This window comes from Cyanistes caeruleus, chromosome 8, assembly GCF_971803275.1.
Source record: "Cyanistes caeruleus chromosome 8, bCyaCae1.hap1.1, whole genome shotgun sequence".
NCBI classification, from domain to species: domain Eukaryota; kingdom Metazoa; phylum Chordata; class Aves; order Passeriformes; family Paridae; genus Cyanistes; species Cyanistes caeruleus.
The window spans coordinates 11,909,439-11,924,391 of NC_141708.1; the positions used below are offsets into that span (position 1 = coordinate 11,909,439).

A 14,953-nucleotide genomic window follows, 5' to 3' on the forward strand; every position below is an offset into this window, starting at 1 on the left:
GCTGGGATGGAACGTGCTTCAGTACACGGTGATTTAGACAAGATTAGCAGAAAGTTTCTAAATATAACCTGGCTAAATTAATCTGTTAATTTGCTGATGAGTTTTGTTTTTCAGAATTACAAAAATGTACCACTGTACACTCCAATATAACACTGATAGTTTTAGAGCAGCAGCTGCATTTTCCTTTAAACTGTACATCGCCTTTCTAAGCTTTAAACACGAAACTATGCACCCAGAGACAAATGCCTGTTTGTTTAATAGTGGAAGCGTCATCAGAAAACAGAGTCCAAATCACCACATGCTATTCCTGTGTCCATGAAAGAACTGCTTTTAGCTCAGAGCAATATGTAAAATTCTCCCAGTTTCCCACGTAGGACCCAATCACCAGTGAACAGAGAGAGACTCAAAATGCAAGAGGTACCGCAAAAGAAGAAAAATTGTTATTTACATACGAGCATACGGTTCAAACTGAATACAAGTTATTTTTCAATGCACTTTTGTGCTACAAGATCATTCTATGCAAAAGCATTGACAGTTTTGCTTTCTAAAGAAATCTGAGTCTAGTAACTATTACACCAAACACTAGAGCCATTTATATAGAAATGGGCACTACACAATTGAACCAAAAATGAAAAAAACCAGCTTTTAAGATTGAAAATCCACATGGAAACATACCACCTTTTCTTAATCCAATGCAAGTAAATTAATTGCCACCAAATGTCAGTGTCAGTCTTTTTGCCTTAATTATATGACATTTATGAAATTAAGAGATTTTAGGTTATCCAGACTTCTCTTTCCCAGCATTCCTTTTTGAGCTAAGAAACCAAATCCATATTGCTGCTATCACTTCCTGTAAAAAAATTCTAAACAACTACAGCACACATGCAATAAAAAAACCTAACAGATTAACAAAAATTAAACATATCTGAAATTACTGCCTTCAAAATTCTAATTTGTTAAGCATTTACTAAGTAACTATAGCTGGGTGTTTTTGAAGTAGAAACCTCAAATACTTTTCATAATCTTTATTAAAATATTTTTTCTTGATTTAGTATCATATAGAGAAATTATTTTATTAAATATTCTGTGAAAAATAAAATCTTATAACTTGATGATGTTTTCAAGATTAAGTTAATACCTCACGCTTCCTGTCAGCTGTTTGTATTTCACTTTAGGCATTTCACTTTAGTTAAACAAAAGAAACAATTCTGACTGGTAGTGACACTCCCAAACCCCAGTACAGCATGGAATTGACAAAGCTTCTGGGAGACCTAATCTCAACTGTTTGCTATGCCCACACTCTTTTATTTTCTATATTAGCATCATCTCTTACCTCTTTTTTTTTGTTTTTCAGCACATTCTGGAATTTGGACAACTCCTTCTCCTGCTCAGCCTTGATGCGCTTTGCTTCATCCCGTAAGCGATTTGTGTGCTCCTGCTCCAGGCGCTCGATCGTCTGCTTCTGCTGCTTTTCCAGGTTCTCTATCTCTTGATCGTACTGTCGCTTTTTATTCTGTAAAAATAATTTGGCACCTTTTTTTAGAAAGCCGAGTCCTGTTAAGTGAAGTGCTGTACCACAGCAAGGAATGTCCATGATGGACAAGCTCCAGCACAGGCTGGGCACCCCACAATGGAAAGTAGTGCCTTTTATTTAAGAATGAAGGCTAAGCTAGAGCCATCATGGCAGGAAACACCTGATTGCTGTCAGCACTATTCTGCCTACTCCACCAAGATTTCAAACTTCAAGAGCACCAAAATTCAGAAACTCACTGTCATCTCCTGTTCAAAACGTCTGTACATCTGCTCTCGCTGCTGCAGAAGCTTATTGCTGAGCTGCTGTTGGGCTCTCTGCTCCTCTTTCTGAAGAAGTCTCAGCTCTCTGAGCTCTTGACGTCTAATAAGGACAAAAAACATTTTATACTGATGGGAAAACATAAGAAGTAGAAAATGACAAAAAACAAAAAGGACCATTGGCAAATTTGGCCCAGTAAAACTAATTTTGAACTGATTGTCTTAAGAAACACTTTACATTCACTCCTGCAAAAAAAAATGTAAATTAACCCCAAATATAACTAAGATCATTAGACCCTTTGTTTTATTCAAAGAAAAAAAAAAATCAGCTATTAATCTCTTGAAAATTTTACTTTTAAAAACACTTACCGTAGAAATCTCATTTCTTCACTTTTTGAATCATTTTCAGTAACTATTTTTGATGTGGTGACACTCACTTCTACTCCATCAACGACAAACTTCCGAGTTTTCTTTAATGTTTTCTTCTGCCTTCTTGTTTCCTAAATTAAGCATTGGTAAATTATAGTGTATTTATTGAGGTAATATTCTTTCTTCTTCTTTTTGTTAATACTGAATTATATCAAATATTTCTGGGAATGTCTTCTATACAGTCATCAAGAGTCCTTCTCACTTACCAGGTGCCTTACTAATCTGACTAATCAAGTGAGAATTTCAAAAATTCCAATAAACTGAAACTTTCTAGTAAGGAAAGGAAAACTGCAATTATTGATTATCCAAAGTACCAGAAAAAAAAAATTAAGCTAGAAACTCTGAAGAGAACTGATGCAGTTTTATTGAAGACAGCTGCATTTACTGTTTGTTTTTGACCATGATTTCCGCAGTCACCAATAGGCATTTAATTCTGAAAATCAGTTCTGAAACAGGATAAAAATTTACTCACTTCCTCCTGCTTTGGACATAAACAAGTGAATTTAAAAAAATCACACAATAATCTTGCTGACAACTGGAGAAGTCTCAGTTGTTAGAGCTGCTGTTGTTTCATTGAAAGAAGAGAGGGACCCCAGCTGAAACTGCACCATATCCATTGTGTCAGGGCAACTACAAACACCCTCGTGTTTAGCACAGCTATGCCAATCTATGATTTTTCTGTTTGGTTGTCTTTCTAGGTTTGTTTTTCCTTCCTCTCTTCAAGCCCATGTTACACAGTTACTTACCCTAACATGGCTATACTCATATTAATACAAAGACTACAAATAAAGTTCACAGTCTGGAATTTGCTTCCTCCAAGTAAGCTCACTGGCAGTGACATAACTGCATGGACACAGTACAACCACAGGAGAACACTTATTGGAATAAACAAATCCAGAATGTCTGCCTTGGGTCTCCCATATCCAAACAGAGAGATGGAAGATGGAAGTGACAGGAATTCAGTGTAAGATTAGATGTTCCAAGAGATTTTTCCCATTGAACAAGAATTCTGTGCATTTAGCTGGTATTCTTGAGTATCAGCTCTGACCTACAACTGTTCACAAATCTTCATGTTTAATATTGTGACACTTGCTGTTTTAAGTTACACAATTATGCATTACAGAAAGAAACTAATTAGCATGACTCCAAATAATCCAGACACTGTTGTATGGTGCAATTTAGAAAACTTTGCTTTCTACAAAGCTTTGTATATATGTGCCACACTGGTTTCTCCCTCAATACTTCGTAGCAAAGGTAATCCTTGAAGATAATTTCAGGGTTACACTCGCAGGAGATTTTATATTAAAAAATATATGTTTACACTTACCTGTAAAGATATTGATCCTGTCTCCTTGTTTTTACTAAGGAAACTAGAAATGGACAAGTTCAAATCAATGCTGCTGTTATCAGCTGTAGAACCAGTGCCTGAATCCACATCATTTTCCTTCAAATTCTCAGATTCCAGTTGCTGTAAAGTCTCAGTATTGCCTTGATTATCTGTCTTGACCTTCTCATTTTCTTCAGTGCTAATGCTAATACTGGGAACTGGAGTGACTTCAGAGTCATCAGCTTGTTCACTGACAGCATCTTGAAGCTTATTCTTCATTATTTCATCAGAGGTAACTGCTGGATGCTCTTTGTCTACATGGATGTTGTTTTCCTGCATATTCTCAGGTCCGTGCTCTCCTGAATTTTGGTCCATTCCAGTCAGTTTATCCACCAGCTTATCAGGAATATCCTCAGGTTTGTTCTGTAATGCGTTCTGATCTATGATGTCTTCTTCAGAGTCTTTGATCCTTGTTTCCTCTGTGCTGTTTATATTACCAATACCCTCATTTTCACTTTCTGCCAGTTTCTTGTCTACTTCGATCACTTTATCTTGGCTTTCTGATAGAGGTTCTTCAGAGCTGATTATCTCATGGACCTGCTTAGCCTGACTTTCCACTGGCTTATCCTCCAGCTCAGGTATTTTATCCCCATCACTGATGGGTGTTTCAGCAACAGCACCTATCTCCTTAATGTTGTCAATTCCATGCTTTATTAGTTCCTTTTCTTCATCAGACACTTTAACTGTAGCATTAGGCAGAGTTTCTGTACTGCTATCTATTACTGCCTCTTTCTGAGCTCCACTTTTATCTTCCTGTTTCTCTGCATCTCTATTTTCTGCAGGGACCTTTTCTTCCTCACCATCCAAAAGATCCGTTCTCCTCTCCTCTTCTTTTTCACCAGTTTCCTTATGAATGCCTTCTTCAGTCTCTACCCCACCTTCAGTTACAGGTACTACTTTCAGTTTGTCATCTTCTGTCTGTTCAACTGCCATGGAATTTTCTTTCTCTATTGTTAAGTTTGGTTCATTCTTTATTTCCACATCAAGTTCTTTACCTCCTTTCTGAGGTTCTGTATCCTCATGCATTTTTTCCAGGCTTTCTGTATTCTTTTCTGCTAGCACCATTTTGCCTTGCTCATCTTCACCAGTTGGCAAAGAACCATTCTGCACTTTCACATCACTAATGGGAGTATCATGTATGTTATCAGCTGTTTTCCTAAATTTAATGTCCTCAGATTCATCTCCAGTTGTTTTGTCCTCAATGGCATTACTTTCTGTTTTCTCAGAGAGAGATTCCAGGACAGAAGCATTCTGTGAAAGTTTATCCTCTTCAGAGCTGGCAATACTAAGGTCAGAGGATGCACGTTTCTCTGCAGGTAACTGCTAAAAAATTAAAGCAAGAAAAAAATTTAATCATTTTGTAACTTAATCAAAGCACAGTTTTAGGGAAGAATATGTGAACAGAGATCAATATTGTATTCTCAAGCAGTTATATGCATTTAATAACCTCAAGGTCCTTCCCTTGGACTAGCACAGAACAAGTGCATGAACTGCAGACAGGCTGAACAGAAAGTTTCATGGTGATCAAGGGAAAGGGATCATGGTCATCAGCTACTTTTCAAGGGTCTTTTTCTTTTCATATTCCTTTTTTTTTAATCACTGCAGCTCCTCAGCGGTCTCAGCAACAGTTGGATTTAAAAGATTTAACATTGTGCCAGTTGGGCAAGGAAGAAACTGTAGCTTTAGTTAGTGCAGCACTGATAAAATGCAATATTAAGACCTTCTTCTGCTTCACTTCTTATTCTTTGCTAAAAATGCCGGAAAACTTTTCATCTGGTTTTAATCATGTTGAAATCCCATTAAAATGGTGAAAGCCTCCAGCAGATCTGATTAAGTGGCAGTACAGGACTAGAACAGAGACAGTTACCAGAAACTGCCACTGTCATAATATGAATAAATGTTACCAGATTCCATAGAGACATCCAAAAGTACATAGTAATAAAGCATCATTTTAACCACAATTGCCCTTTTACTCTTCAAAGTGGCCGTGATATGTGTCTGTATTTAGTGCTAGGATCCTGTAATTTGCAGATCAGGCTTCTGATCCTAAGTTAGCTGTCGCAGCGAGCAACAGGTTTGATTGTGCATTTCCTACCTTAAGGATTTCCCAAGCATACAGGAAACAATTATCAATATTGCATTTAAAATATTTCTTCATGTAATTGTTTTAGTATTGATCTCCTGGGAGTGTTTAAAACTACCTCAAGTAAATAACATGAGGGGGCTTTACCTCACACTTGCCTACAACTCTGCTTGAGATTACGTGACTGAGTCCCAGGGTGGACTCCAGCCCTCCTGGATGGATGGCTTAGCAGCTCATCAGCGGAAGGAGGTGGTGGATGATCCACAGGAGGGGAGCTGCTGCTGGGGAGGCAGTTTGGAGCCCGCAGGGTGGGCTGGGAACACAGTAAGAAGGTCAGGGGATGTGAGGAACGTGCTGATGGGTGAGGGGGGGAATGGAGGCACCTGCTTGAGCACTTGACTTCTCCAGCAGGAACAGCAGCTCCAGGAGCATGGCCTGGGTGCGCTGCAACCTTCATTCCTGGACATCAGAGTCTTCCCTCTGAGCAACCACACTCATGCTCTAAGAGTCTTAAAGCATCTTTAGAACTACATACATTACAAAATATGTGGTTTTTTCCTTTCCTTTGATAGCCACACTGTAAAATCACAAACTTAGTTTACAGCATAACAGTCAAATACCTTTCTTAATCTTTTACACTTTATGATATACAAACATGTTTCCTCATTCACCCAGTCATTATGACTTAAAACCACTTACATAAAAATCAATATCCCATTTTTAAAATATCACATATACATGTAAAAAAATATTAATTTTCATCAGCTATTATTTATTGGTAGTTTTTGAGTAGTTCAAACACGCTAATTTTGAAATTGCTGGCTACCTATTTTGTAATATGTTTAGAGTATGTTTATGATGTTATTCATAGAAGATCTGATGTCAAAGTTGGGCTAAGAGAACTGAAACTGAATTCTCCATGGGAAGTTTGCAACGGCATATTAAAAAAAGTAAATTTTGAACTGACCAGAGAATTTTCTGTTTCTTCTTCTTCATCCTCATCTTTACCATCTTCAACTTCTTCTGTAACTTCAGCCTTTGCTTCTGCAATCAATTCTCTTATTGGTTTATTTGAAGTAACAGTAACAAATGGATGCTTGTGAAAACAAAAAAAAATAAGCACAATATTAAATGGTGGCTTCATAGCATACAGTAGGAAAATCATAATCTGAAAGAAACATAACTTTAGCCAAGTGTTACTTTGGTCGCTTCACATTTGAAGATTCACAATTAACATAACTGTTCCATCGTGGTTTTTCTGCAGAAGTCTTTAAATGAAAAGATTTTTATTCAAATACACTGTATAAATAGTCTAACACACCTGCTAAAAATACAAATGATTCATTTATACTGACCTTTTTCACAATCCAAAGAACAGAAGTAGAAAGATTTTTAAAAAAGTTATTTTTCTTGGAATTAGGTTTCATTTCAGCTCCACAGTTAAATTATTTCTTGACAAGCTTTTAGAAAATATACTTTCTAGAAAAAAATGTGCTTTGTCTTTACAGCAACTTTTCCTAACATGAACTAGAATTCTACCTTTTTCTTTAAGAGCAAGCAGGTACCTGTTCCTCTCCTACTGCCTGAATCTTCTTTCTCTGCATGGCCCTGCTGCTTAAATCTATTCAGCATATGCCAGGCAGATTGTGGATAAAGCAAATAAGTGCTGACGTTAAACACAATCAAATGTACCTGGTCACATCTATTCCTGTTCAGCTGTTCTGCAGTGACAGCATTACAGAGGAGGGCTGAGCACTAAAGCTTTTAAAACACCTGTCAGCAACTGGCCACAGACGTAAACAACTCCTTCATTCACTCTAAGCATCAAAGTATAATTTCCTACACAAAGTAATTAGTTTTATTACAGCAAAATATATTAAACTAATAACCTGATCTGTGCTTGGTATCATTTAATCAAATTTTACCAAATAAGGATCAATGTTAAAAACAGATTGTAGGCAAGCACCTAATTTGAAAATACTTAAATAGTTACTATAATACTGCTCTGCTTTTAAGAAAGTACAAAATATGCTTTGCCTTTAAACAAGAGTTCTGAACAATTAACTCTTCCTACCTGTAGAAGTTGAGTTGCACTCCACCTTGCATCTACATTCTTTTCCAAACATTTCTTCAGAAAATCTTTGAAATCTGATGACCTACACAACAAGCAAACAGGCAGTGGTTGTTCTTCTGTCTCAACAGACTAGTATATAAACTGAAATATTCTTTAGGTTCACATGAATCTCCTCACTGCAACTCCAAGTCCTGCTATTGATGCAGGAAAACACAAAGTGAATATAGAAATGCAAAGACCAATACAGCACAAATACAATCTCCAAAAGGTTTGTCCATAATCAGAAGAATTTACTTTTTGCTCAGGACTATTAATACACCTCATCTGCTATATCACTAACTGAATCATGTGAAGATATTAAATTGACCAAATAGATAATGGCTTTTAAAAATATTTTCTTAATATAAAAATTCTTTAGTTTCCTTTCACCCAATCTTTTAGATGGCCTTCAGATCTGGTACTACATTTGTAAAAAAGCTACCTCCATAAATTTTTAGGCAAAACCTGTAAAATACTTCTGTATAAAAGCTTTATATAGAACTATGCCAAAAAAAGTTCCAATTGTGTGAGAAGACATATATTTGTATACATATATATTGCCTTAATGCATAAAGCTACACCACATAGTTCCACAGGGCTGTGCTCATCAAATTTAGCAAACAAATGACTTGGAATGCCTTACACTGGGGTGGGAAAGCTGCCAATAAAATACAAACCATTTTGAAGGCTGTGCCAATGTCGGCGGATCAGATTTTGCGATTTTCAGCAGCACTCGCATGGGATTTAGTTCATGATGAGGTGGCTCTATCTGAGCCATTTCTATTAAAGTAATGCCAAGAGACCAGATATCAGCCTTGTAATCATATGGCCTGTCTTTAGAGGTCTCACACATTACTACCTCTGGAGCCATCCTGCAAACAGAGCAACAAAGTTCCAGATGAGAAAATGCTTTTTGATCTGTTCTTAGAACAGTTCTAAACACAGACATTCACTGAAGCATTGCTAGAAGCACATTATACTGTCAGTATATTTACAAGTATTTATCAAGACTCTAATATCAAATTAAAAGGAACATTAAGATAGTAGTTCATACTAAAAAGTCAGCAAAAGAATGCACTTACCAATATGGTGTACCAATAAAGGAATCTCTTCTTTGTATTGTTCTGGTGTTTTTAGCTGATACTCCAAAATCCGCTTAAAGCAAATAACAAAATACTATTAATGGGGTGATGGAAAACATACTATTTTTTTTTTAACTTTACAATTGTCTTTTAAAATGGTATACGTTCCAGAACAAACATTCTTCAGTATTAAAACTTCAAAGAGAAATAAAAATAATTGTGTTCTAATAGCCAAGTGCCAAGATGTCATATCATTTATAATAAAAGATCTTGAATAAAACTTATTCTACATTTCTTAAAAAAATCCCAAACCACCATAATGCTACTCTTGAGCTGTATGGGATAAAAGCAAAATATGTATTGACTGCAGGGAAAAGTGCATTAAATTATTTCAATTAAAAATTAATTTGTTTAGCCTATGAAGTCTGTATTCATCAAACATGGCATCAACTATATCATTAATTCAACAACTCATTCAATTTTTAATTTCAAGACTCAAATCTTCATGAAGTTACATTTCCCCTTCATCTTATAGGTTTCTTTCCACATGATTTTTCATTTTATAATAAATATCTGAAAGCTTGCATATGTACTTTTCATGTAATATCTACCCAAAAAAAAACTTTACCCCTTTGCAACTAGTTGTCTATAAAGCATTACATCTCTTACTTAAAAAAAGAATACATTTAAATAAGTATTATATGCTTATAAGAGATGTAATTTTGTTAATGAAGATCTAGAGATTAGAGCAAAGGGACAAAGAGCCATATGTTGCCATCTTTAATCTGTACAAAATTACTTGATGAGCTGAATACTTAAGAAGTCTTATTTTGTTCTGTGGAAAAAAAATCAGGACTAAAATCTATTGGTTCAAAGGCAAAAAAGGGAAATTTTGAGGGACTACAGATGTTGAAATAATAAAACTCAGATCCATATAAAAATAAAATGCAATGAAAGAAATTTACTTGCCATTCACACATCTGTAAAACAAGGAATTACCCATTTCTTTGTATAACAGAATTCAAATACAAGTAGTTTCTAAGGAGTAAAGTGCTCCTTCAAAGGATGCTGTACATTTTTCATAACTAAATCAAGTCTTTTTTTAGAATTTTTAATTAGTAAACCTGAATGCATCACCAAATGCACGTGTGGAAGAAATCTCCCTGTGGTCTGAACTGTTAAGTAGTTATCCTGACAGCCTGCAAGGTGCTGTATACCAGCTTAGCTTGACAAAATCTTAAAATAGTTCCAAGTCTATATGAGGAGAAGCCAGGTCATGTGAAATGAACTGAAACAAATGACTCTCTGACCATGAGACTCCTGCTATGATCTGTGGTTTCTTTTACAGCAGTGCCAAGAAGCAAAGACAGTGGCTCTATTACATTTAAACATCAGGCCTGTGACCCCCAGTGCAACTCTAAATGTTCAGGCTTCAAAGAAAAGCTACACCAGTAAATCACCATGTACTCTGCAGACTAGAAGAAAGCCAGATGCAAGGACTGTGTGTACAAGCAATAATCTTGTACAAAAGGGATCCATGGAGAAGCACAATCACACTGAACTGATCAATATAGCAGAGTAGATTCCTAAGTATTCTCAGTTTCCTACTAGAGAAAGTGCACAGTACCCTGCTGAGACTGATCAGTATGAGTTAAGCAGGAGATATATTTCTAAATTTGGACATATCTTGCTCACATTTAAAAGGAAAGTCTGTAACAAGGCTGCAGATTTAGAGCCCCAGTTCCACATGGCAATATTCTGATTCTCCTTACCTTTGCCCTCTGTGTATCCAAAGAAATACAACTGATCACACACCATGCAGGGGGAAGGCTTTGAAACCTGAGCATGGGCAGGGATGTCATGGAACTATGCTATGGGTAGAGCCACTGTAAAGGCTGACAGCTTATACACATTTTACCCTGAAACAAAGTGGATCCAGATAATTCCTGCCCTTTCCTGGCTGAATGAAGGGATGCTATTCACCACCAGCAGCCCTTTGTCAGTTCTACATGGAGGAATCCTCATCAGGCTAAAAATGTGGATGATTGTTTAAACTGAGATTAAAAAAAAAACCCCAGAAATCAACACCAGTAAACTGCATTAATTTTGTTCCAGAGTGGTCTGTCTTAACTTCAGTGCAAAAAACAATTGAAAAAGGCATGGAAAAAACTAAGCTGGGTAATTAAGAGATCTCTCTCAAAGGAAGAGACAACAGTACAAGGTACAGTTTTTTCATGATTGTGAAGAATGTTCCCTTTCCAAGCTAACAACTTCAAAGAGAAGTTCAGATGTTATCACAGTAAAGGCAAGTATAATCAGGAACTTTATACTAAGAAACAGTAAGACCTATGACGACTTCTTGTGCTGATTTTCATATATGAAAGATGTGACAAGTATGGTCAGGATATTTGCTCAAGTTTTTTTGTTTGGTTTTTTTTTCCTTGATAGTACAAAACCCCTTGTTCTGAAAAAACCTCTCATTGTTATATTGGTATTTCAGTACATAAATATTGAACTCTGTCAAACTACAGTTTAAGGAGAAGACAATTAAAAGACCATGCCAAGTTCCAGGAAAGGGTTTTATTTGCAACATGCTTACCTAGCTTAATGTCTCCATCTAATGTGAAAAGAATATTGCCAGCTTTTAGATCTCTGTGGATGATCTTATTCTCATGCAAGTAGTTCAGTGCTTCCAGTGTCTGCCTGCACACCACTTTGATCTGTGGCTCTGTTAACGGCCTTTCAAGCTCTACGAGAGAGTGACAGAAATAATCACAACAATTTTGCATTTTACGTTACATGTTCATAGCAAACACTATAGTAATATATGGGAAAACGAATTAATCTGAAGTAATCTAACCATCAGATGTCACACGAAAATTCTACCTTACAGTATTTGCACCTTCCAGTAAAGATTTTATTCCTTGAACCCAACCCCCTGCTCATTATGAATTATGTATACCTACCTATCTGAACTGTGAAAAAGCTACATAGTTTAGAGACTGGTTCTTTTGTGTGGAACACAGAGATGCTGAAGATCAGATCTTTTACTTACTGGTATTAGCATTTACTTAATTTGAGGAATAAGCATAGAAAACAGCCCTAACTTCAATGTAGATGCAATATAAAGAATTATCACAATGTAAGTTGGAAGGTGGCAGTGGAAGGGGAAGAATGAGATCCTGAAAAGGGCTCATACAGATTATATTATGAGAACACAGAGCTCCATAAGCAGAGAACAACACTTCACTTTCACTTAAAGGATAAAGACAAAAATGTGCCTAGAAAAGTAAATAAACACTTGAAAAATGAAAGATACAGGTGTAAATACTGATTTTTAAACTCCAACATTCAAAACATATAGCACACCAATTACATAAATACTTGTGAATCAAAACAATTCCACATATGAAACAAATATTACAGTACATATTATCATTTAAAGGTATTAGAATTATTAGTTGAAACTATTTACCCAACATTACTGCATCTACTGCTCCTCCTGCACAAAATTCAATCAGGATCTGCATATAAACAAATAAAAAATTACAGAAATTAGAAATTAAATAGTTCCACTGAACTGATTCATTGTATAAGGGAGTATTATTGAGAGATCAGAGTTTCAAACTATTTGGCCTCAACAAATTATTTTACTGATCTGCAAAATACTGGTACTGTTACCCAGCTAAAAGTAGGGCTGTGCTGCTCAAGCAAATTATTTGAAAAATGCCTTGAGACCCTCAGACAAAAGTTTTAATCCAACTAAAAAATAGCATAATAAAACTTATAAAACATAATGACACAGTCAGCTTAAACCTACTCCTTGTAATGTGATTTACATAATCCCTGAAAACTCATTTCTCGGTTATTAAGCTCTACTTCTATACTATAATCTCTCTGACTGAAAAGTCCAAGAGCTAAATGATTTTCCAGTAGCTGATGCTATCTTCCATATTGCTGCAGATGAGATGAAAATACAGAAAAATACTCTTTAAAAGATAAAGAAAATTACTAAATTCAGATGTTTACATTAATTTTCCTTCATGCCTACAATACTACTTTATCCCAGAATGTAATAATACCAGAAAATGTCTGTCCCCAGTTCTGAGTTTCCCTTTGAAACAGAAAAATATTGCAATTATTTTTGAGCACCAACTATGCTGCTATGAAAGACAGAAAGAATATATACAAAGGAGAAAGAGGGGGAGACAAAGAGAATGAGGAGAGCAAGAAAGAGGAAATCTCATCCAAGACTGATACCCCACTCTTCCTTATGTGGTTTTTTTTCTTTAATTTGAACTTTAAATATTATAAATTATAATCTTCTGTCTGAGAGCTAAGTAGTCAGAATTCCTTGTCAGAATCTCAACAGTCAATATGCTTGGACACACTATCTTATTTTTTTTTCTGTAGAGTAATTTTAAAATCAGCATATAATTGCCCATAAAAGAGGAAACCTCAAAGTATACCTTGTACCACAACACTTAAATATTCACCACTTGTCACATATACTTCAAATTATTATTGCAATTAATCCCCACAACAATGCTACCAACAAATATATTACATAATGCAATTCTTTGTAAAACCTGTAAACATTCCATTTACGTGCTTCTGTGTGCCAAGTAGGTAAGTGTGGGAAATTGTATATAAAGAATTAGTATCTCTAAAATTTGTAGTTTGATTTGACAAAGGTCTCTTTGCTAGAGAAATCATGTTTCTAATCTTGGAAAGCAAAAGTGTATTTAATGTCTAACTATCATTCTTCTTTTTTTTTGCCCCCACTAAATTCTGTTTATATACCACATAATTATCCTTGTGGCTTTCAAGCCCCTGCATTTCACTGTAACTATGTAGCTCCAATTTTATTTTCAAAATCTTTACTTCTATCTTTATTCTGCCAGTGAAGCCTACCCACTCAGTTTCATATTGTGCCTCTACTCCTGCTTGCTTTCATACTGACCTTTATGCACAGAAATTTTTTCACTATTCCACTGTTTTATAGAATATTTTATCCTGCACTGAGATCACCAAGTTTTGAGCTTAGCAAAACAAATGTGAATCAGGAAACATGGTATTACACTTCCAGCATTTGCTCAAAGGATAAAGCTTATTTGTAAGACTACCAGGAAATCTTCTTTTACTTGTTTTAGGTATCTTTTTAAAGTATAAACTCCTAAAAAACCTTCCAACCCATGTATTCTTTGTACCATTCCAAAAACACCTATAAATATTGCACTGGATTACCTAAAACTACAAACTATTTTGTCACAGCTAAAGCAATCCAAGGAAGTACCCAGGATGTAGCACAGCAGGGACACGCAGTCCAACACACGCTTTCCGCACGTCAAGGTACAAATACCCAGGGTTTAAGTAAATTAATTATGGTTCAAGCCCTGGTAAACTGTCCTTCCTGGGAGTGCCAATAAAGTCACTGGCATCTAAAGTATGTACTTCACAGGCTGACCTTTCCAGCACATTATTTATTTTTCAGGTGTGGATTCTGAATCTCACTTTAAATCGTGCTAATGTAATTGAAATCTGGGTCCTGCTGTTACAAATAAGCACCAGTTGAGAACTCTAGCAATACACAGAATGAACTGCTAATTTCCACATTTTAGATTCAAACCCCTGACCAAATGACTCAGGCTTGCACAATTCTACAGTGACAATTTCCTAAATCATACTCACAATTCACAAAGTAGTTTTGAAACTGAGTAGTTATCCCAACAGTGACAACTAAGATGAAATCTGACAAATAGTATTTCAATAAAGAAAAAAGTGTAATTTCAATAACCTTTTTAAATAAGAAAAAACATTTAGAAAAGGAAAAATACCTACCCATAGATTGTTTTCATAGTAGAAAGCATCGAGGAGCTTGACAATATTAGGATGATCACAGGATGCTAAAATATCAATCTCCACCATGTAATCTTCAAGTTCTTCTTCCGATTTAGTATCTATCACCTTTGCAGCAGCCAGAACTTTTGTTTCTTTGTTCTGAGCCTGTAAAAGAAAAGTCACAACAAACAGATACATGAATTCCATCAGAAAACTGGCACCAGCAA

General features: G+C 35.7%; 1 protein-coding gene across 5 annotated transcripts in view; it reads right to left on the reverse strand.

Moving 5' to 3' along the window:
• SLK (STE20 like kinase) overlaps positions 1-14,953 on the reverse strand; it is a 49,661-nt gene that overhangs the window by 13,902 nt on the left and 20,806 nt on the right. For 3 of the 5 annotated variants that reach the window (XM_023929813.2, XM_086899410.1, XM_086899408.1), the window contains exons 2-12: positions 14,727-14,891; positions 12,361-12,409; positions 11,485-11,634; positions 8,886-8,958; positions 8,481-8,675; positions 7,765-7,846; positions 6,658-6,786; positions 3,548-4,930; positions 2,161-2,291; positions 1,771-1,894; positions 1,334-1,513 (exon numbers count right to left, since the gene is read on the reverse strand). In XM_023929813.2, coding sequence (XP_023785581.2) covers positions 1,334-1,513; positions 1,771-1,894; positions 2,161-2,291; positions 3,548-4,930; positions 6,658-6,786; positions 7,765-7,846; positions 8,481-8,675; positions 8,886-8,958; positions 11,485-11,634; positions 12,361-12,409; positions 14,727-14,891 — 2,661 coding nt within the window. The remainder of the gene's footprint in view (positions 1-1,333; positions 1,514-1,770; positions 1,895-2,160; positions 2,292-3,547; positions 4,931-6,657; positions 6,787-7,764; positions 7,847-8,480; positions 8,676-8,885; positions 8,959-11,484; positions 11,635-12,360; positions 12,410-14,726; positions 14,892-14,953) is intronic. The other 2 variants (XM_023929814.2, XM_086899409.1) reach the window with 1 other exon arrangement.